This window comes from Dama dama, chromosome 4 (assembly GCF_033118175.1).
Source record: "Dama dama isolate Ldn47 chromosome 4, ASM3311817v1, whole genome shotgun sequence".
Classification (NCBI taxonomy): Eukaryota; Metazoa; Chordata; class Mammalia; order Artiodactyla; family Cervidae; genus Dama; species Dama dama.
This window is the reverse complement of record NC_083684.1, coordinates 66148128-66175442: the sequence shown is the minus strand read 5'-3', so window position 1 is coordinate 66175442 and position 27315 is coordinate 66148128. Positions and strand designations below refer to the sequence as shown.

General features: G+C 41.4%; 2 protein-coding genes across 2 annotated transcripts; both read left to right on the top strand.

The window, feature by feature from the left end:
* Window positions 1-145: 145 nt before the first annotated feature.
* On the top strand, window positions 146-27181 carry LOC133055184 (zinc finger protein 83-like). Its single transcript, XM_061140616.1, has 6 exons — window positions 146-373; window positions 2794-2879; window positions 4694-4820; window positions 8021-9269; window positions 26201-26772; window positions 27084-27181. Exons 3-6 carry the CDS (start codon window positions 4787-4789, stop codon window positions 27179-27181), a joined length of 1953 nt encoding a protein of 650 aa, XP_060996599.1. The 5' UTR covers window positions 146-373; window positions 2794-2879; window positions 4694-4786.
* Window positions 9862-10378, top strand: LOC133054806 (ATP synthase subunit g, mitochondrial-like). Its single transcript, XM_061140126.1, has one exon. The coding sequence runs from the start codon at window positions 10001-10003 to the stop codon at window positions 10310-10312; it is 312 nt and encodes a 103-aa protein (XP_060996109.1). The 5' UTR covers window positions 9862-10000; the 3' UTR covers window positions 10313-10378.
* Window positions 27182-27315: the final 134 nt, after the last annotated feature.

Below are 27315 nucleotides of genomic sequence, written 5' to 3'. Positions count from 1 at the left end.
AGTCCCCTGCCCCGCCTCCAGGCGCTGCTGAGTGGATCAGGGTTCATCGTGACCCGCCCTTCCCAGTAGCGCTCCGCCCATAATCTGCAACCGGAAGTCCCGCCTCTAGCATCGTGCGTGCGCGGTCTAACCCGGAAACGTTCTCCGAGGGCTGGTCGCACTGCAGAGCGTAAACTAATGGTTTTTAGGGTAAATCAGTGGTAGGCGGTCTCACTTGTTCCACTGTCAGGGTCTCGGAGCTACTATGGGCCTAAAATCCCAGCACCCGGCCCTCCCCTGCAAGCAGAGTCACACGGCGCCGATACTCGTCGGGTATGTTTTCCTTTGTGTTTGAATTCGCTGAGGCTGGTCCGTTCCCTTGGCTTCAGTCCAGGTAGACACCGCCTTTCACTTCTTTTCCCGCCTAAGACTGTTTAATACCTCTTTCCCCATCACTCAAGTAAAGTCCTCTGGCGCGAAATGGTTTCCCACCGCCCTGCAGCTTCGCCCTCGCCTTCTCGGCCCCTAGAGGCCGCGCCGGCCACCCGGCTCCCGGGGAGGCCGCGCCCTCTCCCCGGTTCCGGGATTCCGGAGAGCCCGCCCCGCTCCTGAGATACCCTCCCTCCCAGCCCCTCTGTCCTCGCGTCTCCTCAGACCGGTCCTTCTGCCCTGCAGACCTCCCCTTCCCGTCAGCCCTTCCTCTCACCCCACGTAGAGGGAGGTGACCTCGGCCAGCCCTGTAACAGCCAATGTTCTTCGGTGCCAAATTTTACCCTATGGCAAATGGTCTCTTGCTGTAGGCGGGCATCTTACTCGCTGGCCATCCTTGTAAATTCATGGGCTAGGCGATCAGGCGAAGAGCCGGATCAGAAAAATAGGAAAAACTTGAGGCAACAGAATGAAGGAGAAGAGATCGGAACATAGAGCATGGCTGAGTGACTTGTAAATAGACTGTAAAAGGAAAGCGATTACGCCTTGAAAGGAGCAGATGAATCAAATAGAGAAATAAATAAAAACCTGGATCTCCAGGGGTTGGAGAGCACCAGAGAGAAAGGGGGGCCGTGGATCATCAGTAGGGGGACAGGTAACAGTGGTGAGGCCCTTCACACAAAGAGTCTGCGATAGGGTGAAATGTGAGACAGTGGCCTTCAGAGCATCGTGGTCCTGGGAGAGGACAGTACAAAGGGTGATAAGGAGAGCCGAGGAAAAAGGAGGACAGAGAGGGAGCAGGGGTGGGGGACGAAAGAGGCAGAAATACTTAGAGATGTAGGCAATCGAGAAGGCTTCGGGGAGAGAGCCTCAAGAGAGGGAACAGGTTGCAGGTTGTAGCCAAGGGCAGGAGAGGTGTGAAGGAAGAAATAGAGAGGGTAGGAGCAGTGGGAGAGCAGGGGAAAGAGGAGACCCAGAAGTAGAGATAAAATAGGAAAACAAATAAAGAGAATGAAGTGGAAACACCTAGGAGTGTAGGTAGGAGGGGAACTGGATCCAGATGGGTGCTGAGGTCTTTGGATGTGGCTGATTAATTTCAGATGTAGCTTTTGTGGCTTTAGAATGTAGTAAATTCAAAAGTTGCTCAAATCATGCAGGTGAGGATGAGAACTGCAAAACTCCTATCTATAAGGCCTGTGCACATTTTGTGAATGTATATTTTAGGTGCCCTGTCAGGGGACGTTCAACTTCAAGGAATCCAATATGTGGCATTTTCTTCCTTTGTGTGCCATTTCTCAAGGATGCTGTGTTCCTTATCAGTTCCTGGAATACAGTAAGGAGTAGAGCTGCACACAGTTCTCAGGACTGAGATCATGGAAAAGAGCACCTGCTTGGATTCCCTTCAGTGACTCTTCAGCGACCTTGTACTTAATAGACTATCCATTTTGTTGCAACTGGTGGAATTTCATTCTTTTTAATGGCTGAGTAATCATTTTACTGAAGATATATAAACATGCATTTCTGCTAATAAAATACCCTTGTTCCACTAGAGACTTGGGTCCCCCATGTCCTTCTTTCTGTCTCCGGCTACTTCTTCGGAGCATGGAAGCCTACTGAGCTCACTTTCTTGCCGGGGCTTTCAAGACCTCTAGAGGACGCCCTGTGCCTTCTTGAGCGGTACAGGTCCTGTGTATGGGCTTTATTGGTTTTCCATGTAACCCGAGGGATATTCCTCTCTCTCTTTCTCTTTCTTTTCGTGGACTCCAGTCCCCAGGTCCCGGTGTGTAAAAGACTGCAACAGTGCCCCAGGTGATTTCAATCTGTATCCCTCACAGAGCATCAGGACTCTTGTCCCCTCTGAGTGGTGCTCAGTCCAGACTTCACGTTTCATTGATGAGGCATTTTGCACACCCATGTTTTGTACCCTCTGACCAGAGATTCCCTTTCAGGTAGTTTGTGTTGGTCCACAGCTTGATAATGTTTAAGGTGCCCCAGGTGATTCCAGTCTGCATCCCTCACTGAGCATCAGGACTGTGAGTCCTCTCATTCCTGAGGGCTGAGATCTGGGCTGAGGAGGGGGCGCTCAGCCCTGAGTGGGGATGGATCAGGGCCTGGAGTTTGACCTGAAGGGGATCGTGGGGTCAGCTGAGGTGCCCCCTGCTGCTGTGTACGTGAGGCCTCACCAGGAGGGGAGTGTGATCCAAGGGAAAGTCCCGTGTTGGTCTCTCTGCGGGAGTTGACTGTCCTGAGTCCCTCCTGAGACAGTGGGCACAGAGGACTGTCTGTTCCCCATGGTGAGGGCTTCCCTGTGTGTGTGGTTGGGGCGCAGGAAAGGGATGTGTTGACTCTAAGCATTAAACAGCATGTTTTCACCTTTCATGATAGACCTCTGACAGCTTGTGTTGCCTGAGGAAGAAGCCCTGAAGTTGAAGAAGAGGAAAGAAGAGGAGTCAGGCGTGGCTCTTTCTCAGGTGAGGTCATATTCTCAGTGGATTCTCAGTCTGTCCTTCCTGAAATGCCCTTCTCTGGACTCGCCAATAGTGTCTGACTCTGAAGTGTCCTGTCTGACTCCTGCACGTGCACACTCACCCGGGGCCTTCCCTCAGGGTCTGTCGTCTCCACTTAGTTCCCGTCTCCCCATGACCCGGTGACCTGGCCCTTGTGAGGAGGCTCCCCTGGGCAGGGCTTCTCACCCACGGGTTGGAGATAGGGTCTCAGTGCTGTTGGGCAGCAGGCACTGTTTAGGGCCCATCTGGATGCGCTGTCTGCTCTCTGTCAACCAGGGTAAAGAAGCTGTACGTGGACCTCAGGTATTAACATGTACAGTATACGGTAAAATCTGCAAAAGAGGCCAATGAGGGGAAATCAGTTCTGACTTTTTATAGAACATTTAAAACTAAATGAGCACCTCCTTGAAAAATTTTGGCCCTTTGGGGTCCCTTGAGATTTTCTATGAACTTTAGCATGATTTTTGTTTTCTGTTACTGCAAAGATTGCCATTGAAATTTTGATATAGATTCCGTTGACTCTCTAGAACACTTTGGTAATGTGTTCTAGAATATTACATCTTCGAATCCATGAGTATGGCTATCTTTTTATTTTTCTATCTCCATGGACTTCTTTCAGAACATTTACTAGTTTTCAATGTACAAGTCTTTCACCTCCTTGATTCATTTGTTTCTAGGTATTCTACCCCTTTTGATGCTATAGTAAATAGGAAGTGAAGTGAAGTGAAAGTTGCTTAGTTGTGTCTGACTCTTTGCGACCCCACGGACTGTATAGTCCAGGCCATAGACTGGAATTCTAGACTGGAATATAGAATTCTCCAGGCCAGAATACTGGAGTGGGTAGCCTTTCCCTTCCAGGGGATCTTCCCAACCCCGGGATCAAATCCAGGTCTCCCTCATTGCAGGCAGATTCTTTGCCAGCTGAGCCACAAGGGAAGCCCAAGAACACTGGAGTGGGTAGCCTGTCCCTTCTCCAGCAGATCTTCTGGACCCAGGAATCAAACTCGGGTCTTCTGCATTGCAGGCAGATTCTTTACCAACTAAGCTATCAGGGAAGCCCATAGTAAATAGGATTGTTCTCTAATTTTCTGTTGGCATTGTTCGTTGTGTATAGAAATGCAATTGATTTTTGTGTGCTCTTTTTTTTTGGCTGTGACTTTTCTAAAGTTGTTTTTTAAGGTAGTAGTTTTATCTTGGAATCTTTTTGGTTTCTACATGTAAAACCTTCTCACCTACAAAAACAGGTAATTTTACTATTGACTTTGTACAGGGATAACTTTGAATTTTTTTTGTACAGGGATAACTTTGAATTTTTTCTTGTCTAATGTCTTTGGCAGAGATGTTCATTAGTGTCTTGAACAGTAGTGTTGAGCATGCCTCTTTCTACTACTTGTTGTAAGCTTTTAGCAATGTGGACTTCCCCTTTAGTACAGCTCTGAGTGCATATCATCGATTTTGGTATGTTGTGTTTTTATTTTCATTCAGATGCTGCATAACACTTCAGCCTAGACCACCCATGGCTGGCTTTTATTTGTGTGTATTTCATGTATTGTCTACAAGTATGAAAAATCCACATTGATTGGAGGACATTATAATTATGTGAAAAAGTATGAGGAATTAAAATTAGAGACACACAATTTGCTCCATATCCCTTCGCATAGATCTGTCAGAATAAATACTGCAACTGAATTGATCCTTATCCCTTTTTCCTCTTCTCATTTTCCATGAGAATAAGAACTCTCCTCAGAGCCCCTTGGTGAAATGTATTTTCATTTCAGGGATCGTTGACATTCACTGATGTGGACATAGAGTTCTCTCAGGAGGAGTGGGAATGCCTGGACCCTGCTCAGAGGACTTTGTACAGGGACGTGATGCTGGAGACCTACAGGAATCTGCTCTCTGTGGGTGAGGATCACTTCCCTTTGAAGTGGGGATCTGTTTTAGGGTATCTCTGCATTTCCGTTCTTTGCCTCCTGGGAACCCCTGCCTTGCTTAACTGACTCAAAGCCCTGTTGGCTCAGACATGAAAAGCTTCAGGATGTGGCATCAGGAACTTAAACCTGACTTCCTCAAAAATTCTTCCCACTTCATGATACAGTTATTTCAGAACTCACTCTATATTTAAAGCTCAATGACAAACTTTTAACAGTCCCACTGTCCTGTTTTCTACTCATGTGTGTTTTGAGTTAGCCATTCTAGAAAGTGAGCTACATTTCTGCATTATATACTGTTCCCTGTGTATTCTGAAGGAGGCCAGCAGAAGGGTAAGTTTCTGAAACGTTTTCCTCGACCTCTCTGTTGTGTCCTCAGTCCTTAGCAAGATAAAGAACGATGATTCTGGAAAAGCCACAGCAAATCACTTCTTTCTTCTTATGTGTAGAAATTTCTGTTGATCATAGTGTAGCAAGAGGCAGAGCACGGGGCTGTGGGGACTGACATGAAATCATAGATAAATTTACCGTCAGATTAAATGCTACATAGATAAATCCACAACCACCATCAGCGAGCATCCATGAAATTATAGTAGTAGTTGTCAGGGGTTATTGTGGTTTTCAGGACCTGTAGCTTCCCTGCATAGTCTCTGTCCAGTTTTCAGAATCATTGTTCCTTGTCTTTGCCAGTGTGTTGGTCTTGATCCAGGAGACATGCATGTTTGAGATGTGAGCATTTACTCGTTTTTCCCCTTACAGACTCTCTTGCTTCAGCAAAGTACTTATCTGATGCCTTCCTGCTACCGGAACTGTTGGCTGGGAGGGAGATAGCCTGTCTCTGAGATACGTTTTGTGATTTTAATATGCCATCTCCTGGAAATGTAATATAAGTTCAACTCTAGTGCAGTGACGGCACACACTTGGTACGCTGAGAATGGTTTTGAAAACCTTTGTTCCCAGTTGCCACTTTCCACAATTACAAGTTTGTAATGATCTTCTCCAGTGGGTCGTAGAGACTCTTAGTTTTCTATGAATTCTAAAGGTAGTAGTGGATGTACATGGAAGAAACAGAAAATGTGAAGGTCCCACACTTGCTGGTTAGTGATGTTGAAAATATTTCTTTCTCCAACTTTTACTCTATATTCCAGCTTTAGTGAAAAGTCTTTCTCATTTTTCCCATTTTCTAATTTAGTTTGTTTGTTTGTTTTTGCCATTGTGGTTCTAGAATTCTTTATGCACCCATAGCCATGGGTTCCCCTAATTTCTCAGTATCCTTCCAGCAAGGCAAGGCCTTAATGAAGATTAGTTTAGCCAAATAAGGTGTGAGTGGAATTAATGAATTTCTCATCTGAATGACCACATTCCTGTTTCTTATAAATGACAATATCACACCCAGCAATGTTGCTTTTACAGGTATACCCAAGAGATTTGAAAACATCCATATAAACATCTTGTACAAAATGTTCAATAGAAGATTTTTCATAATAGGCAAAACTTTTAAATTGGAGCTATTATTTGTACACATGTAAAGTTCAGATGCAGATCCTTTTATTTTCCCACTGTGAACATTCTTTTGATAGGCACCAGTTTTTCAAAATCCTTTCTTCACTGAATTGCCTTGATACCTTAGTCTGGTGGACTGCTCAGATGGGGAGTCATGCTAATAATATGTTGTCTTGGGAATTCTCTGGCAGTCCAGTGGTAAGAATTCTGCAGTTTGACTGCTGATGCCCCTGGTTCAATCCCTGGTCAGGGAACTAAGATCCTGGAAGTCATGTGGTGCAGCCTTAAAAAAAAAGAATATTTTGTCTGTCTGTAAGTTCAGATTCACACCTTCTTTCTCTGACTGCTCGTCAACTGAGGTCATGTATGTAAAGCCCTGAATCACTTCTCTTACTTGAAGAATTGTGATCATCTTCCTCATGCCTTTAAAAATGAATAAGTAGAATTAGATGGCTGAGCATAGTGTGTTTTTAAAGACTCAAAAGTTACTTTTATATGAAAAAAAAAATCAGTATCCTGTTAAATTTATTATAGCATCACTTTGTCTGCCTTATGTCTTGTATCTCTTTCTTTTGCCATTTGTTTGTAGCAATATTGTGCATGCATACTCAGTTGCTCAATCATGTCCGTGTCTTTGTGACTCCCTAGACTGTATCCCACCAGGCTCCTCTGTCCATGGGATTCTCCAGCCAAGGATGCTGGAGTGGGTTGCCATTTCCTCCTCCAGGAGATCTTCCCAACCCAGCAATCAAACCCATGTCTCCTGTTTCTCCTGCATTGGCAGGCGAATTCTTTACCATTGAGCCATCTGGGAAGTTTTTTAACAATATTATGTCTGAACCTAATTAAATAAATTGACATGTTGTTCATTCTTCATTACATATAATTTGGAGCCAATAAACTATATATTTAAACTTCCTGCATATGTGCGGAATTGCTCTATTTACTGGCTCTTCATATAACTAAAGAATGTTTCATTTGTTCACATTTCATTTATTTAATTTTGATTTGCAGATGATGGTTTTCAGAATGTTTTATGCTACTTCATGGGTATACAGATATACTCAAGGTACTTAGAAAAATATTTAGCTTTTTCAAAACCTACTTTATCAAATTCTTCATTTTCACAGTGCTGTATTTCTTTCTCAATTCTGAACCACCACTCATTTAGGGTATTCATTAGATAATCTAGTTTTGGATTATTTAGTCTTAGAATATATTTTATGTTCTTTTTCATTTATTCATGTGTAAATAATTAGGCAGAATATATATATATATATATATATATATATATATATATATGGTTTAATATTCTTTTCGCTTCACTTAAAGAAGACCATAATGTTTACATGTAATTGGTATGCGCTTTGGTGTTAATGGTTGAAAAGTACACTTTGTTTAATATATAATGGAAGTTTTTCCAATATGCCTATTTTTGTGATAGGTTATTTGAAATTAGGGTGCCCTAAAATTATTAGAATTACCTCTGATCCCTTTCATTGTAGTGAAGAATCATTACTTTGTTATTGCTACAAATTCTATGATCATGGTTAGGGAGCTTCATAACTGCTTGACATAGTATTACTTTTGGTATACTGCTGTGCATTTAACAAACATTTATTTATAAAAATTTAAATGAATTGAATATATACGGTTTGTTATATCTTGTAGATATCTCTTACAAACCTGTGATCAAGAAATTACAACTGAAGACAAACTCTGATAGAGGAGAGGTATTCAAGTCATGGATACTGGCAAGACCTGAAAGGAATGAAATGGACCTTTCTTACCTTAGGGTCATTCAGGAAAATATATATGACTTTCAGTCTAAGCAGAAAGATGAGGAAGAAAATTACAAAGGAATGCTTATAACCCATAATGAAAATCTCACTGATAATAAAGATCAACATGATGAAAGTGTTGCCAGAATCAAGCCTATTGAAAATTGGCTTGCCTTAAGCTTTCAGGATGAACTGCATATTTTTAAAAGTGAAGACAAAACTGATAAATTCATTCAACCTGACAAGATTCTCAACAGTTGTGTCCCATTTTCACTGCTTCAAAGAATTTCTTCTAGCATAGAAATGAATGTTTCTGATATATATTGGAGTAATTACATGCACCCTTTAATAGTGACACAAAACCAGGAAGCACAGAGGGAAAGACTTTACAAATGCGGTGAGGATGGCAAAATCTTTCTTCAGAGATCAAACCTCAGTAGACATCAGGTCATCCATACAGAGGAGAAATTACATATATGTGATGTATGTGAAAAAGTCTTTAGTCGAAATTCACACCTTGCAAATCATCAGAGAATTCATACTGGAGAAAAACCTCACAGATGTAATGAGTGTGGCAAGCTCTTTGGTCAAAAAACACACCTTACAAATCACTTGAAAATTCACACTAGAGAGAAACTTTACAAATGCAATGAGTGTGGCAAGGTCTTTAGTCAAAAAGCAACCCTTCCACGGCATCAGAGAATTCATTCTGGAGAGAAACCCTATAGATGTAATGAGTATGGCAAGGTCTTTAGGGAAAAGGCAACCCTTGTGTTTCATCAGAGAAATCATACTGATGAGAAACCTTATAAATGTAATGAGTGTGGGAAGTCCTTCCATTACAGCACAAAATTTCATAGACATCAGTTAATCCACACGGAAGGGAAATTATATAAATGTGATATATGTGACAAAATGTTCCATCATAATTCCAGCATTCCAAGACATAAGAGAATTCATACTGGAGAGAAACCTTACAAATGTGATGAATGTGGCAAGGCCTTTAGTCAAAAATCAAACCTTGAAATTCATCAGAGAATTCATACTGGAGAGAAACCTTACAAATGTAATGGTTGTGACAAGGTCTTTAGTCAGAAAGTACACCTTAGACGTCATCAGAAAATTCATACTGGAGAGCAGTCTTAGAAATGTAGTTAAGTGTGGCAAAATTTTTCATCACAGGTCAACCCTCATTCAACACCTGAGAAATGAGACCGGAGAAGAATTATAGTATTGTGAGGAATGTGACGAAGTCAGTATTCAGACCTTTCAGTTCATGAGAGAATTCATAATGGAGAGAAACCTTTCAAAGGCAGTGAGTAATGAAAAGCCTTTACTCAGACCTCAACCCTTACTACGCATCAGGGAATCAATACAGATAGTAAACCAAGTTAATGGATATATGTGGGAAGATCTTCATTTAATACTTACATTTTAAAGTCATGGGAAATTCATGGTGGGGAGAAACTTGTGCACATTCATGAGTGTGGCATGGCTTCATTTATTATAAGAAAATGTGTACTGGATAGAAATTGTAGAAATTTTATAACTGTCTCTGAATCTTAAGTCAAAATTTGTACTTTAAAGTCCACCAAAGAATCATAGTGGAGAGAAACTTTATTAATAAAATGAGTGTGACAAATCCTTTGGTGTACTCTCAAGTCTAACTTACTGTTAGGTAATCCGTGTTTGTGAGGGAATTTAAGAAATGGTTTTGGCAGGTGTCCACCTCTTAACTTCATTTGATCAGTCCTTTTGGAGATAAATGTGTTTTAGACAAGGAATTCAATCACCAAAGAATACATTCTCGCTTCCGGGTGGGTGACATTCAGCCGGCCAGTCAGGGCAATGGGCTCTCCGTTCTAGGACCATGGCCCAGTTTGTCCGTAACCTCGCGGAGAAGGCCCCGGCGCTGATCAACGCTGCTGTGACTTACTCAAAGCCTCGATTGGCCACATTTTGGTACTATGCCAAGGTTGAGCTGGTTCCTCCAACCCCTGCTGAGATCCCTACAGCAATTCAGAGCTTGAAAAAAATTATCAACAGTGCTAAAACCAGTAGCTTCAAACAGCTCACTGTTAAGGAAGCTCTACTGAATGGTTTGGTGGCCACTGAGGTGTGGATGTCGTTTTATGTTGGCGAGATCATAGGCAAGTGTGGCATCATTGGCTATGATGTTTGAAGACCAGTTTTTAACATGTGATTATATTTGCTTTATTATTCAAGTGTTCTTGGACCATGTGTGAGCAGACTGATACTTGAATAAAATAAGACAATGTGTCAGAAAAAAAAAAGAATTCATTCTCAAAATTACCTCACAATTGGGGTGAACACTAGAAAAACTCTTACTTGGGTCTCACTTTTCACCAATAATCAAGTAATCTGCACTGCACAGAGCATTACAAGTGTATTGAATTTTGCAAAGCTTTTAGGTGGTTTCTTAAACATCCAAATCACCAAATACATCATCCTTTAAAATGCAATGACTGTAGCAAAATTTCACATTATGACTCCCTCATCACTAGATATCAGCATATATATCCTGGAGAGAAGACACGGAAATGTGTGTGGCAAGGATTTTACCCAAAGTTCAGAAAATGGGACACAGGGCTTCCCTAATGGCTCAGTGGTAATGGATATGCCTGTCAGTGCAGTAAACATGGGTTCAATCCCTGATCAGGAAGATCCCACATGCTGCAGAGCAACTGAGCCCATGCGCTACAACTGTTGAGCCTGTGCGCCATAACTACTGAAAGCCCACACACCCTAGAGCCTGTGCTCCTTGCAACAAAAGAGAGGCCTGCATACCGCAACTCGAGGGTAGCCCCCACTCGCTGTTACATTGAATTCAAGAATAAGGCAAGATCAGAGAGTCCATTGAAGAGGAACACTTCAAATCCATGCGTAGAGGCACAATGCAGGTCTCACAATGCACTAGACATTTCAATATACATCTTTCATAGAAACCACACAAAGCAATACCTGTGTTAAGGCTTTTTTTGTGTGTGTGTGTGTGCTAAGGCTTGTCCAAGAAGATAGACACTCTGAAACAGGACTTACTCTGGAGAGGAACTTTTCAAATGTAATGAGTATTGTAAAAATTTTCATCTGGTATCCACACCTTTTGTGTAATAAGTGCACCTATACAGCTCAGAAACTAGAAATTTACCAATCATGGAAACCAGTGCATCCTCAGCATTCACTGAAGAACTTATATTGCAGAGAATCCTTTCAAGTGTGATGATGTTGGTAAATTTTTTGAGTAATTCTCTCAGCAGACTACACATTGGAAAATTTAATACTAGGAGTAAATAAGTTATTTCTCCAAGATTGTGGTGGTGGTGGTTTAATCACTGAGTTGTGTCTTGACTCTTGTGACCCCTTGTACTGTAGCCCTTGAGGCTTCTGTATCCATGGGATTTCCCAGGCAAGAATACTGGAGTGGGTTACCATTTTCTCCTCCAGGGGGTCTTCCGAACCCAGGGATTGCACCTGCGTCTCTTGCGTTGCAGGCGGATTCTCTACTACTGAGCTATCAGGAAGAGCCCATTTCTCCGAGATTAGTCTGAGATTATTACACTGCAGAATCATTGCAAGTGACAATATGTTAAAACTAATGACATATTCGCTATATGAGAGAAAGGACATATGTGGAAATGGCCCATTATCTATATATGTAATTACTAGAGTCTTTTTGAACTGTTTATACCTTTTTTTGTTTGTTTGTTTATACCTTTCTACCTGAAGTTTGAAGACTGTTGATCTTATGAGTTCATTACAGCTCTTTTATGATAGTCTGAGAAGAAATAAAAAGAGGGGGCTGACTTCATTTAGTGTGGATGATGCATATCCTTATTTCCTAGAAAAGGAAGGATCTTAAATTATCCAATTGAATACTGTGTGAATTAGCATCAGAGAGGGACAAGAAGTAATATAAAAATGTGACATGATTAGCCATGCTTATTATTCAAGGGTGCCCTTTGGAGATAGGTCACAATGAATCATTAGACAGAAGCATCTGCCAATCACTATGAACAGATCAGCAGAACCTTAATGGACTGAACTTTACATGGGAAGAAAGTGAAAAGCTAATAGTTATTATGTGGTAGCAACAATACACATGGAAAGGCGGTGACATTCTGCATTGCTTGGGAATAGCTGTTCTATACATGTGATTAATGAAAAATTAGTCTTGCTCTTTGAAGTTAAAGAGAGGGCAGTTTTTAATTGTGAAAGAGAAATGTAATCCAAAGTGCCAGAATCCTGTGTGTATATGTTCAGTTTAGTTCAGTCACTCAGTCGTGTCCAACTCTTGCAACCCAATGAACTGCAGCACGCCAGGCCTCCCTGTCCATCAACAACTCTCGGAGTCCACCCAAACTCATGTCCATTGAGTCGGTGATGCCATCCAACCATCTCCTCTGTCGTCCCCTTCTGCCTTCAATCTTTCCCAGCATCAGGGTCTTTTCAAATGAGTCAGCTCTTCGCATCAGGTGGCCAGAGTATTGGAGTTACAGCTTCAACATCAGTCCTTCCAAAGAACACCCGGGACTGATCTCCTTTAGGATGGACTGGTTGGATCTCCTTGTAGTCCAAGGGACTCTAAAGAGTCTTCTCCAACACCACAGTTCAAAAGCATCAATTTGCTTTTTTCCTTGCCCCCAGCAATGGAAGAGCAGACTCCTAATCACTGGGCCATCAGGGAAGTCCCTCAATCGCTCATCTGGGAACTAAGATCCCAGAAGCCACGCAGATCACCTAAAAAAATTTTTTTCCCTGAAATCCTCCATTTTGCTTCTGTCACTAAATAATCTTTTTCTGAGAGAGAATAGTTTTGTGGGTTTTTTTTTTTTCTTTTATTTAAGTGTGGTTGATTTACAACCTGGTGTTGATTTCTGTTTGCTGTACAGCAGTAACAATATGTATTATATAATATACATATTATGTATGTTATATAACTACACATAATTATTATATAGAACAGTGTATATTTTTTAAGTTTAATTGAAAAACCGGTAGCTTTAAAAAAAAAATACTTATTTGGCTTCACCAGGTCTTGATTGTGGTATATGGGATCTTCCCTCTTCCTACCAGCCTGAGAGAGTTTTAGTTGTGGCATCTGAACTGGGGCATGTGAGATCTACTTCCCTGACAAACGATCCTACCTGCCGCTACCCGCATTGTCAGCATGGAGTCTTAACCATCAGGGAAGTCCCTCTAATATGTTGTAACATAAGATACTGTAAAGGTTGAAGGCAAAAGGAGAACGGGGGCGGGCAGAGGATGAGATGGTTAGATAGCATCACTAACTCAGTGTACGTGAAACTGAACAAAATGCAGGAGATCGAGGAGGACAAGGGAGCCTGGAGTGCTCCCAAGAGGCAGAACAACAAATCCCAAATTCCCAATCCTGTCTCCTCCACTCGCGAAGGGGGTACAATTTTTACTTGTAAAGTGACTGGCCCACAGAATTTTAGCTTTTACCGTAAAACTGTTACAGATAGTCACTTAGGATAAGCAGGTAAAGGTAAGGGAAAGCGCCTTCAGCACCCGGCTCTCCTGGGCCCCGCCTCCTTCCGCCCCCAGCGGTGACGCTCCGCCCAGTCTCCGACTCCGGAAGTCCCGCCTCCTCCTCTCAGCCACTCTTTCCGCTATCACCCAGGTGGAGTTCGCTTGGTGAGCGTCTTATTGCGAGCCGTTGTTTCCGTTTTCTACGGTGTTCTTTGTTTAAGGTCGTGGGAGTGACTCTCGACATTAAAACCCAGCACCCGGCACTCCAGCCCGCGTAAATCCATACCTCGTCCTTACTCGTCGGGTATGTGTTCATTTGGGCTTGATTTCGGTGTGAGGCTGGCCGCATGCTCTTGACTTTTCTGCCTTCTTTACACGTTAAGGCAGCGCTTTTCGCCACATTTTTCCCGCTTAAAACTCTTTACTACCTCTGCTTCTCCGCCCCATGTAAAGTCTTCTGGGAGGTGGATTCGCGGCCCCCCCCCCGCAGCCTCACCCTCTCGGCCTCTGGAGGCCGCGCCGGTTGCCCCGTTCCCAGAGAGGCCGCGTCCTCTCCCCGGTCCTGGGACCCCTTCCCTCCCAACCCCTCTGTCCTCGCGTCTCCTCAGGCTGGTCCTTATGCCCCTCAGTCCTCCCCTTCCTGTTAGTCCGCCCCCTCACCCTTCACAGGAGCTGGTGACCTGGACCAACCTTGTACCACTGGATGTTCTTTTCTTTCCAATTCCAGATGGTCTTTCCGGTCCGTGGGCATCTTTTTCAGTCGTCATTACTGTAAATACGTGGGCCAGGAGGTTCCAAACGGTCAGAGACAAAGCAACTGAGAAATGACAACTGCGGACAAAAAAGAGGGAAAACCGATGGGAAGGTGCACGATGGCTGAGGATGTTGCAAAGAAGCTGTAACATTTAAAAAAAAAATTTTTTTTTTTTTACTCTTAAGAGTCCCGCAGTGAAATCAAAGTTAAAACAGTATTTGCAGGGATTGGAGAGCAACTTAGGGAGGGGGTGCCCTAGATGCAACGCAGGAGGGGCGATAACTATAGTAAGACTTTCGCGAGAGTATGGGGGAGGGGATAAGGTATTTGAAAACTTGGCCTTCAGAGAGGGATAATTTGTGATTGGAGCAGCAGAAGACAGAGGGGAGGAAGTATAACCAGGAGGGAGTGCTCTAGAGTGGGGACAAAGGGAGCATCAAAAGGATACTTTAGCCACGTGATGGGAGGAGCTGACTCATTGGGAAAGACCTGTTGCTGGGAAAGATTGAGGGCAGGAGGAGGAGGCCACAGAGGATAAGCCAGTTGGATGGCATCATCGACTGGATGGACATGAGTTTGAGGAAACTGTTGGATGTAGGGAAGGGCAGGGAGGGAAGCCTGCCATGCTGCAGTCCATGGGGTCACAAAGAGTCGGACACGACTGAGCGCCCGAACAACAAGGGGGTAGAAGGAGTGTTACCTGGAGGGCAAACAAGGAGCAGTGATGGTGGAAGGAGGCAGAAATACCTAAAAATTTAGCGTAATTAGAAAGGTTGTGGGGAAAGAGTTGTGAGAGGGAAAACAAGTGGCAGAGCGGGCAGCACTCTGCGGTGGAAATAGGAAGGCAGGAACAGGAAGAGTAGAGACGAATGAAATCACAGAAACAAATGAGGAGATGGATAATGTAAAGTGAAGGTTCTGGGGATCTGATCATACAACATGCTTTTATTTTTGGCATACTAGTTCTTTAATTAGAGTGTGTTACTAAATACCTAAATTGCTGAGAGAATATCATTTGTATATTCTCACCAGAAACAGAAAACGAAAATTGTGTGATGATGGAGGTGAAAATTCCTCGATTGTGATCCTTATTACACAGTGTATACATCTGTCAAATAATCACATTTCAAGTATCTTATGAATACTGTTTATTCCTCAGTTATGCTTCAGTAAATATGGAAAGGAAATAGAGTGTTGCTGGGCTTGTCTCCTCTGAGTGGTGCTCAACTCAGATATCACATTAGGTCACTGAGGCGTATTGCATGTATGTTTTGTGCCTGTTGACCAGAAATTCCCCTTCAGATAGTTTGTGTTGGGCCAAAGCTCCATAATAATTAAAATGCCCCAAGTGATTCCCATCTGGATCCCTCACTGAGCATGGTGACTGAGTCCTCCACTTCCTGAGGGCTGAGATCTGGGCTCTGCATGGGGATGGACAAGGGCCTGGTCTGTGACCTGAAGGGGCTTGTAGGTCAGCTGAGGTGCCCCCTCCACCCCTCCCGCCACTGCCATTGTGTACATGAGGCCTTACTGTGAGCTGAGTGTGATCTGAGGGAAAATGTGGGAAAACTCGTTGTTGCAGTGTGCAGGAGTTGACTGTCGTGAGTCCCACCTGAGACAGTGGGCAGCAGACGACTATGTGTTCCACATGGTGAGATCTTCCCTGTGTTTGTGGTTGTGGCACAGGAAGCAGGGATGTTTGTTCTAAGCATTAAGCAGCGTGTTTTCCACTTTCGGAGCAGACCTCTTAAGATTCATTTTGTCTGAAGAAGGCCTGAAGAGGTGAAAGAGGAAAGAACTGGAATCAGGAATGGCTCTTTCTCAGGTAAAATCATATTCTCAGTTGATTTCTCAATCTTCCCTTCCTGACATGTTCTTCTCTGTAAGTGCTAATCTTGCCTGACTCTGAAGTATCCTTTGAAATCAACCTAAATCTGTGGCAGTTGGAAATTGTTTAGATCACTTTCATCACCTCCTTTCTTCAGTTCAGTCGCTCAGTCATGTCCGACTGTTTGCACCCTCATGGACTGCAGCATGCCAGGCTTCCCTGTCCATCCATCACCAAATCTTGGAGCTTATTCAAACTCATGTTCATCGAGTAAGTTATGCCATCCAACCATCTCATCCTCTGTTGTCCCCATCTCCTGCCTTCAATCTTTCCCAGCATCAGGGTCTTCCAGTAAGTCAGTTCTTCCCATGAGGTGGCCAGGTATTGGAGTTTCAACATAAGCATCAGTCCTTCCAATGAATATTCAGGACTGATTTCCTTTAGGATTGACTTGTTGGATCTCCTTGCAGTCCAAGGGATTCTCAAGAGTCTTCTCCAACACCACAGTTCAAAAGCATCAATTCTTTGGTGCTTAGCTTTCTTTATAGTCCAACTCTCACATCTATACAGAACTACTGGGAAAACCATAGCTTTGACTAGATAGACCTTTGTTGGCAAAGTAATGTCTTTGCTTTTTCATATGCTGTCTAGGTTCGTCATAGTTTTTTTCCCAAGGAGCAAGTGTCTTTTAATTTCATGGCTGCAATCACCATCTGCAGTGATCTTGGAGCCCCCCAAAATAAAGTCTCTGTTTCCATTGTTTCTCCATCTATTTGCCATGAAGTGATGGGACTGGATGCCATGATCTTACTTTTCTGAATGTTGAGCTTTAAGCCAACTTTTTCACTCCCCTCTTTCACTTTCATCAAGAGGCTCTTTAGTTCTTCACTTTCTGCCATAAGGGTGGTGTCATCTGCATATCTGAGGTTATTGATATTTCTCCCAGCAATCTTGATTCCAGCTTGTGCTTCATTCAGCCCCACATTTCACATGATGTACTCTGCATATAAGTTAAATAAGCAGGGTGACAATATGCAGCCTTGTCATACTCTTTTCCCAATTTGGAACCAGTCTGTTGTTCCATGTCCGGTTCTAACTCGTGCATACAGATTTCTCAGGAGGCAGGTCATGTGGTCTGGTATTCCCATCTCGTGAAGAATTTTCCACAGTTTGTTGTGATACACAGGTTTTGGTGTAGTCAATAAAGCAGAAGTAGATTTTTTTCTGGAACTCTCTTGCTTTTTTGATGATCCAAAGGTTGTCTTTTCATTTTGTTGATTTTACTGTTTGACACAAAGAAGTTTTTACCTTTGATGCAGGTAAAGTTCCATCTTCATTCCATTCTCTTAAGGTATCTAGTTTTTCGGCACCATTTGTTGTTATTGGGGCTCTCCGTTCCTCTTAGTGTAATCTTGGCAATGCTTGTCATTACATTTTCCGTATATTCTAAGGGTTATTTCTGTGCTTTCTGATTTGCTCCATGGCTTCTGTATATTTGTTTATGCCTGTACCACATCCCAGATGATTTCATCATTTTTCCCATCTAAAAGTGTTAGCCTCCAGTTCCTTTTGGAAGACCGTTTCGGCTATTTAGGGGTCTCTTGAGATTCTATAGGAATTTTCACATGATTTGTTCTATTACTACAAGCATTGCCATTGAAATTTTAATAGGGATTTCATTGTGTCTGTAGAAAACTTTAGGGCTTCCCAGGTAGTGCTAGTGGTAAAGAACCTGCCTGCCAGTGCAGGCAGAGACAAAAGATATGTGGGTTTGATCTCTGGATTGGGAAGATCCCTGGAAGAGGGCATGGCAACCCACTTCAGTATTCTTGCCTAGAGAATCCCATGGACAGAGGAGGAGCCTGGCAGGCTATAGTCAATAGGCTCGCAAAGAGTAGAACATAACTGAAGCGACTGAGCACACACATACATAGAAAATTTTGAGTATTGTGATCATTTTAAGAATCCTGTCAGTTCCTGAATATAGGGTTTCTTTTATTTGTGTTTCCGTGGACTTCTTTTAGCAATGCTTGGCAGTATTCAGTGTGTAAGTCTTTGACCTTTTTTGCTAATATTTTTGCCAATATTTTGTAAGTATTCTACCTCTTGATGTTATAATAAATAGGATTGTTCTCTAATTTCCGGTTGACATTGTTCATTGTGTATACAATTGCAACTGATTTTTCAGTGTTGATTTCTTTTCTTATGCTACATCTTTTCTAAATTTTCTTTTTTTACTGAGGTCTTTATTTAAGTGAGGGTCTTTATTTCTGAATAATGTACTGAGCAAATATTTGCAGTATCCAACTATGCTGGTATAGTTGCTAGATTTCATCCTTTTTCAGATTTTGTCTGTGGTCTGTTGGACACTTAGGTTGTTTTCATGTCTTGGCTATTGTAAATACTTCAGTAATGAACATGGGAGTGCAGGTATCTTTTTAAGATAAAGATTTCATAATGGAAGTGATGCATTATATGATGTATTTATTTAGCTATGCTATATAGTGTGCCAGATCTTAGTCTCTGACCAGGAATTTAACCCATACCGCATGCACTGGAAGCTCAAGTCTTAACCACTGGGCCACCAGGGAAGTTCGTAAAAATATATTTTTAGGAACCTTAAGCTATTTCTCAAAGTTTGTACGCCAATTCACATTCTTCAGTATAATTATTAGAGTTCCATTTCCTCCACATTCACGATAACAGTTGTCATCTCTTGTCTTTGTGTGTGTGTTTGTGTGTATGCGTGGGTGCACGTGCCTTAGAAGGTTGATTCCAGGAATCTCTGGCTTTTTGATTGGAGAATGATTGCTTTACAGTGTTGTGTTGGTTTCTGCCATAAACAGTGTGCTTCAGCCGTAAGTATACATATATCCCCTTCATCCTGGTGACAGCTGTTCAGTAGGACTGAGGTAATATCTCAGTGTGATTTTGTTTTGCATTTCCTTTGGAGGGTACACATGGGAAGTAGGAGTCTTCTATTCCTCAATCTCAATGAGCTGGGGAGTCAAAGGCCAGGAAATTGTCATAAACTTTCCCACACTCTTCGTTTTAGTATTTTCAGGAGAGGCAATGTCTCAGGTCTGTGGTGATTTCACACTGAATAATTCTCACACATGCACAGGAATGTGAGACACAGTGCAGGGAGAGCTTGCAGAAGAGCAGCTCCGTGAGAAAATTCTGAGTGCATATTTATTGGTAATTTATCTTACTATCTTTTAACTACTAGCAGTAAAGCCAGACAGAGACCAGAACTCTGGGATTAAGGAAGCTTCCTTGTGGAGGTCTGGAGGTAATCACAGGAGAGTTGTAAAGAAAGGTCTTTGAAGATAAGGTGGTTTGTTTTGCATGCAGAACTGCACCTAGCTAATGCTGACCTGTCAACCACAACGTCTAATTGAAGGACTGGAGTAGGGGAGCAGGCAAGGAAGAGGGCAGGAGTAAGATTAAATTCCGGGAGATATTTCTGAGAAAGCAGTAAAATATGGTTCCCACATAGGTCCTCCAGCTTCTCTACTGGTTTGTAGACTTTTCCCAACGTCCTTCTTTTCTTTTTTCCCCAAAGTCTTTCTCGTTCATTGTTTTTAACTTGTGTTCCTCTCGGGTTAATGAGTACCTGTCATTTATAGTTCTTTTATCTTCCTTATTATGTTTTTATTTTATTTTTTAACTAGGCTGGGTCTTTGTTGCTACTCGGAGGCTTTATCTGGTTGTGGTGTGTGGGCTTCTCATCACACTGGCTTCTGTCATTATGGAATGAGGGCTCACTAGTTGTGGTACCCCAGGGCTTAAAGTGCTCCGACTGTAGCAAGCACCTTCTGCCAGCCTCGCTTCTCCATGACGATTCTGCTCGCCCAGCCAGGAACTTCATTCTGAAATCCTGGTCTCCCTACTCTATGTTACTGTGGATTCCTTAGGTGTACACTATGTGTGCTCAGAGTTAACTCATCTCCATTGGTTGGACTGTTCTTGTTTCTTCTAATTTCTGCTAAGGAAATGCTTGCCCATTCACCTTGAATATTGCATATGTTTTTATCAAACATGTGTGTTGAAATGGAGTTGTGGAATATGCAGTATGATACGTGACATAGTGAATAGTGTAATAGATGTAAACTTCTCTTCCTTCAATATCACAATCTTTTCTTTGTAAAATCTTTCATTTCAATCACTAAGATAATAAATTTTCGAGACTTCCAGCAGTAATACTAGATGCCAAAATACATGGCACTGTATCAATGTTTTAGTCTTTGGGACTAGTTGATAGTCTATGGCAATTGAGTAATTTTTATCCTACTGTTGTGTGAAAATTGTATAAATCTTAATTATGATGAATTGCTTTCTCATGCTCTTCATGTCTACTGTGTCCTTCTACTACTATGTCTATTCATTCTGTTAATTTTTGAGAGTTTGATACTGTAACTCCAACTAAAAATCTTGATTTATCTACTTGAAAATCAATTGTAATATATAGTGTCATTCTATGTAACCTTGTTCTGTATTTTCCAAGTCTCCTATAAATGTGTTATCATACTTTCATAATTTAAAAAAGAGAAAAAAAATTTTAATTCTTTCATTTCAGAGCCTTCCCTGGTTAAGAATCTGCCTTGCAGTGTAGGGGGTCACAGGTTTGATCCATAGTGAGGGATCACATTCTTTTAAAAGATTGTTAGATGGCTTAATGGAGAAGGCAGTGGCACCCCACTCCAGTACTCTTGTCTGGAAAATCCCATGGACAGAGGAGCCTGGTAGGCTGCAGTCCATCGGGGTGGCTACAAGTCAGACATGACTGAGTGACTTCACTTTCACTTTTCATTTTCACACATTGGAGAAGGAAATAGCAACCCACTCAAGTGTTCTTGCCTTGAGAATCCCAGGGACAGGGGAGCCTGGTGGGCTGCCATCTATGGGGTCGCACAGGGTCCGACACGACTGAAGTGACTTAGCAGCAGCAGCAGCAGCAGATGGCTTAAAATAGTGCTTTATCTTATGTTAAAGGCTCAAAAGTTACTTTTGTATAAAAAGACACATTAAGTTCAGTTCAGTCCCTCAGTTCAGTTCAGTTCAGTTGCTGAGTCGTGTCCCACTCTTTGCGACCCCATGAATCGCAGCACACCAGGCCTCCCTGTCCATCACTAACTCCGGAGTTTATTCAAACTCATGTCCATCGAGTCGGTGATGCCATCCAGCCATCTCATCCTCTGTCGTCCCCTTCTCCTCCTGCCCCCAATCCCTCCCAGCATCAGAATCTTTTCCAATGAGTCAACTCTTCGCATGAGGTAGCCAAAGTATTGGAGGTTCAGCTTCAGCATCAGTCCTTCCAATGAACATCCAGGACTGATCTCCTTTAGGATGGACTGGTTGGATCTCCTTGCAGTCCAAGGGACTCTCAAGAGTCTTCTCCAACACCACAGTTCAAAAGCATCAATTTTTCGGCGCTCAGCTTTCTTCACAGTCCAACTCTCACATCCATACATGACCACTGGAAAAACCATAGCCTTGACCAGACGGACCTTTGCTGGCAAAGTAATGTCTCTGCTTTTTAACATGCTATCTAGGTTGGTCATAACTTTCCTTCCAAGGAGTAAGCATCTTTTAATTTCATGGCTGCAGTCACCATCTGCAGTGATTTTGGAGCCCAAAAAAATAAAGTCTGACACTGTTTCCACTGTCTCCCCATCTATTTCCCATGAAGTGATGGGACCAGATGCCATGATCTTAGTTTTCTGAATGTTGAGCTTTAAGCCAACTTTTTCACTCTCCTCTTTCATCAAGAGGCTTTTCAGTTCCTCTTCACTTCCTGCCATAAGGGTGGTGTCATCTGCATATCTGAGGTTATTGATATTTCTCCCAGCAATCTTGATTCCAGCTTGTGCTTCTTCCAGCCCAGCGTTTCTCATGATGTACTCTGCATAGAAGTTAAATAAGCAGGGTGACAATATACAGCCTTGACATACTCCTTTTCCTATTTGGAACCAGTCTGTTGTTCCATGTCCAGTTCTGTTCCTTCCTGACCTGCATACAGGTTTCTCAAGAGGCAGGTCAGGTGGTCTGGTATTCCCATCTCTTTCAGAATTTTCTACAGTTTATTGTGATCCACACAGTCAAAGGCTTTGGCATAGTCAATAAAGCAGAAGTAGATTTTTTTTCTGGAACTCTCTTGCTTTTTGGATGATCCAGCGGATGTTGTCAGTTTGATCTCTGGTTCCTCTGCCTTTTCTAAAACCAGCTTGAACATCTGGAAGCTTTCGGTTCACGTATTGCTGAAGCCTGGCTTGGAGAATTTTGAGCATTCCTTTACTAGCGTGTGAGATGAGTGCAATTGTGCGGTAGTTTGGTCATTCTTTGGCATTGCCTTTCTTTGGGATTGGAATGAAAACTGATGTTTTCCAGTCCTGTGGCCACTGCTGAGTTTTCCAAATTTGCTGGCATATGGAGTGCAGCACTTTCACAGCGTCATCTTTCAGGATTTGAAATAGCTCAACTGGAATTCCATCACCTCCACTAGCTTTGTTCCTAGACACATTAATATCCTATAATACTTATTATGACATCCTTTGCATTATATTTTGAGTGCTCTCCTATCACACTTATTCTCAACAATGTGCTTTCTGACCCTTTTAATAAAGTTACATACCGCTCTCTCTTTGGTGTGACTTGGAGCCAGTGAACTGGATATTTAATGGCACTGCATAGGTAGTAAATTGTACTATTTATTCATTTTTACTGTAACTACAGAATATTTCATTTATATACATTTAAGTTTGATTTTTTATTATTGAATTCACTTTCTATTTTTTCTTAATATATATATTTTATTGAAGTATAATTATAGTGTTTCAGGTACACAACAAGGTGACTCAGTTATACATATATATTATTTTTCAAATAGATTATTTTCCATTATATTGACTGTAGGTCCCGTGCTATACAGGAAATCTTTGTTGCTTTTTGCATATCTACTTTGTAATTAGGAATCTGTCATTCTATTCATACTAAATCAAACAAGTGAAATGTCATAAATTTTTTAGTTAACCAAAAATTCATAAGTTTTCTAAAATATATATATTATACATACTGTTTGTATATACGTATACAAAAGCTTCTGTATATACACTTGATAAAGGCTTGAGAAAGAACATTAAAAAGAGGATGGGGAAATTGGAAAGCACAAGCTAAATGAAATGGGAGCACTGAATATGAAATAGAAAAAGTGTAACAAACTAGATAAAAGTAAAAGATCATTATGTACTCCAGTTGTTTATGGCTGCTCATTGGAAACATACCTGGAGCTTTATAGGGTAAAAGCAATACCTGTGCAGTTGTATTTTTCAAAAAGTTCTAAGATAATTCTGATATGCATCTGGATTTTAAAAAAGTGATTAAAGCTTTTGCTATTAAATGGTAGTTTTGGTGATATAGAATTCTACTGTTTTTCTGTTGACTAATCATGGTATAGTAACATAGTCACAATAGTTACATATATGTAATATGTGATATTACATAGTCACAATAGTTACATAGTCACAATAATAAAGATGTTTGTCAGTTTTCATGATTAATATCCAGACGAAGGATTAGAGATCATTACAATTGAAAGCCATAATGGGAACGAGATTAAGCTAACAATATAATATAATGGCATTCAATTTGTGGGGTCAAGCAGGTTATTACGGTAATTGAAATTGCATACATTCACATGTGTTCATTTGCCCAGTTAGTCTATGCCTTTTGGTTGATGCATTTAATCCATTTATATTTAAGGTAATCATCCTTATGTGTGCTCCAATTACTATTTTCTTAATTGTTGTGGATTTATTTTCTGTAGCTCTTTTCTTTCTCTTGTGTTTTCCTGCCTAGAGAACTTCCTTGAGCATTAGTTCTAAAACTGGCTTGGTGGTGCTGAATTCTCTTTAAGTTTTGCTTGTCTGGACAGCTTTTGAATTATTTGTGAAATGTGAGTGAGAGTCTTGCTGGGTAGAGTATTCTTGGTTGTAGGTTCTTCCCTTTCATCACTTTAAATATACTGTGTCATTCCCTTCTGGCTTGTTGCGTTTCTGTTGAGAAATCAGCTGATAACCTAATGGGAGTTCATTTATATGTTGTGTGATTTTTTTTCCCTTGTTGCTTTTAATATTTCATCTTGTCTTTAGTTTTTGTCAGTTTGATTGCCGTGTGTTTTTCCTTGGGTTCATCCTGCCAGGGACTCCCTGTGCTTCCTGGACTTGGTTGAGTATTTCCTTTCCCATTTTAGGGAAGTGTTTGACTGTCATCTCTTCAAATATTTTCTCAGGCTCTTTCTTTCTTCTCCTTTCCTCTAGGTCTTGGTGTGTGCAAGATTTTATTTGTGCCCTCCAAGAATGGAGTCTGCCCAAGTCCTGTGGAAGTCCTGTAATCAGATACCATTGGACTTCAAGGTCAGATTCACTGGGGATTCTCAGTGCCTTTATCAGATTCCAGGTTGTGAAGCCTGATGTGGGGTTCAGAACCTTGACAACAGTGGTATAGCTTCTTTGGTATTGTTTGTTGTCCTCCAGTTTGTGGGTCACTCACCAGTGGGTAGGGGATTTGATTTTATTGTGATTACATGCCTCCTACTGTCTTGCCTCAGTGTCTTCTTTGTCTTTGGACATGGGGCATCTTTTTTCCATGGGTTCCATTGTCCTCCTGTTGTTCAACAGCTAGTTGTGATTTTGGTGCACTCAGAGGAGGAGAGGAGCATACGTCCTTCTACTCTGCCGTCATGAACCAGAAGGAAATTCTTCACTTTCTTTATACTGTTTTTGTCTAATTGGTAACTTCCACTTATATAGGTTATTAATTAGATAAGCTAATTTTGACTTGGTTAGTTTTACAATATATTGTGTATTCTTTATCATTTTTATCATTCTTTATCATTGCTTATTTATAGTGTGAATGCAGAATATGGGACCTCTAATAGTTGCACCAGGTGTAAAGACCCTGCCTGCCAGTGTAGAAGATTTAGGAGATGCAGGTTCAAGCCCTGGATCAGAAAGACCTCCTGGAGTAGGAATTGGCAACCCAATCCAGTGTTCTTTTCTGGAAGATTCCCTGGGGAGGCTGGCGGGCCACAGTCCATGGGATCACAAAGAGTTGGATATAACAGCACACAGGCACATGCAGAATATATGTAAATTATGATTTTTTTTCTCTTTGGTATTGAAGCAGCAGTGTTTCATTACTTGATCCATAGATTGTGGGCATAGGGGAAATATACAATTTCTTTGATTCCCAAAAGGAGTTTGTTTATGTTGAGTGTTTTTGTCCCCACTTATTTAAAATGGCAGTGCTCTTAGAAATATTAGAATTATCTCTGATCAGTTTTTTTCTTAGAAACTAATCCTATTCCTTTGTGTTTTATAAGCTCATCATAGGTGATTCTAGGTGTTTGCTTTGCTTTGTTTGGTATAAGTGGTTTTTTAGTGTAGTAGCATGTATTTAATGTGAGACATTTATTTATGAATTTTAATATACAGGATAATTGTGGTTTTCTATGTTTTAACTATGTCTCGTGAACATGTGATCAAGAAATTACAACTAAAAGCAGAAGCTGATAAAAGACAAGTGGTCTTCAGTAAGAATTCACTACTGATAATTCATAACAGAATCCACAATGAAGAAAAACCTGACAAATTTAAAGAACGTGGCAAGGACTTTAGTCAAAGAACCTGTGAATGTTCTCAGAGAATTCACACTGGAGAGAAACCTTGCAAATGTAATGAGTTGGGCAAGGTCTTTACTCAAAAAGGAAACCTTACACGTCATCGTCAAATAATTCATGTAGGAGAGAAACTTTACAAATGTAATGAATATGGGAAGCTCCTCAGTAGAAAGATAAACCTTAAAATTCATAATAGAATTCATACTGGAAGAAAACTTTATAAATATAATGAATGTGGCAAGGTCTTTTGGCATAGGGCCACCTTTTCATTTCATTAGCATATTCATGCTAGAGAGAGACCTTACAAATATAATGAGTGTGGCAAGGACTTTAGTCAAAAAGAAAGTCTTGCAGTTGATCATCAAAGAAGTCATTCTGGGGAGAAACCTTACAAATGTGATGAGTGTGGCAAGGTTTTCAGTAGAAGGAATTACCTTCCAATTCATAATAGAATTCATACTGGAGAGAAACCTTACCAATATAATGATTGTGGCAAGCTTTTTCGGTATAAGTACAGCCTTGCAAGCCATCTGATTATTCATACTGGAGAGAAACCTTACAAATGTAACGAGTGTGGCAAGCTTTATCGGCATGAGAACAGCCTTACAAGCCATCTGAGGACTCATACTGGAGAGAAACCTTACAAATGTAATGAGTGTGGGAAGGTCTTCAGCAGCAAGAAATACCTTATACTTCATAATAGAAATCATACTGGAGAGAAACCTTACAAATGTAATGAATGTGGGAAGGTCTTCAGCAACAAGAGCTACCTTACACATCATAATACAGTTCATACTGGAGAGAAACCTTACAAATGTAAAGAGTGTGGCAAGATGTTTCGGCGAACATCCGCCCTTTCAGTTCATAAGCGTATTCATCACAGAGAGAAATGTTCTTCCAAGGAGCAAGTGTGTTTTAATTTTATGAGTGCAGTCACAGTCCACAGTGGTTTTGGAGCCCAAGAAAATGAAATTTGACACTGTTTCTGCTTTTTCCCCATCTGTTTCCCATGAAGTGATGAGACCAGATGCCATAATCTTTTTTTTTTAATTGTTGAGTTTTAAGCCAGCTTTTTCACTCTCCTCTTGAACCTTCATCAAGAGGCCTTTTAATGCCTCTTCCCTGTCTGCCATACATGTATACTGTCCATGTAAAAACGTTGAGAAACATTGTGTCCTCAGATGTCACCAAAGAACTCTTCAAATGTTATGGATTTGGTGAATTTTGTGAGCATTACTTAAAAGAGAGCCCACAGCAGGGAATAGATAACTGTAAATGAATGAGTCTTTAGTTCTCTAAGATAGTAAAAGCTGTAGAGTCATTACAGGTCACACCATGTTATGTTAAAACGTATAATATGGGGGCTTCAGTGGTGGCTTCAGGTAAAGAATCCTCTTATTAAATGCGGGAGTC

Coding starts and splice junctions, on each gene's coding strand:
- LOC133055184 (XM_061140616.1), top strand. CDS start 4,787: ATGCTGGAGACCTACAGGAATCTGCTCTCTGTGG. Junction 4,821..8,020: donor CAGGAATCTGCTCTCTGTGG/GTGAGGATCACT, acceptor TATATCTTGTAG/ATATCTCTTACAAACCTGTG. Junction 9,270..26,200: donor AAAATTCATACTGGAGAGCA/GTCTTAGAAATG, acceptor TGCTAGAGAGAG/ACCTTACAAATATAATGAGT.
- LOC133054806 (XM_061140126.1), top strand. CDS start 10,001: ATGGCCCAGTTTGTCCGTAACCTCGCGGAGAAGGCCCCGGCGCTGATC.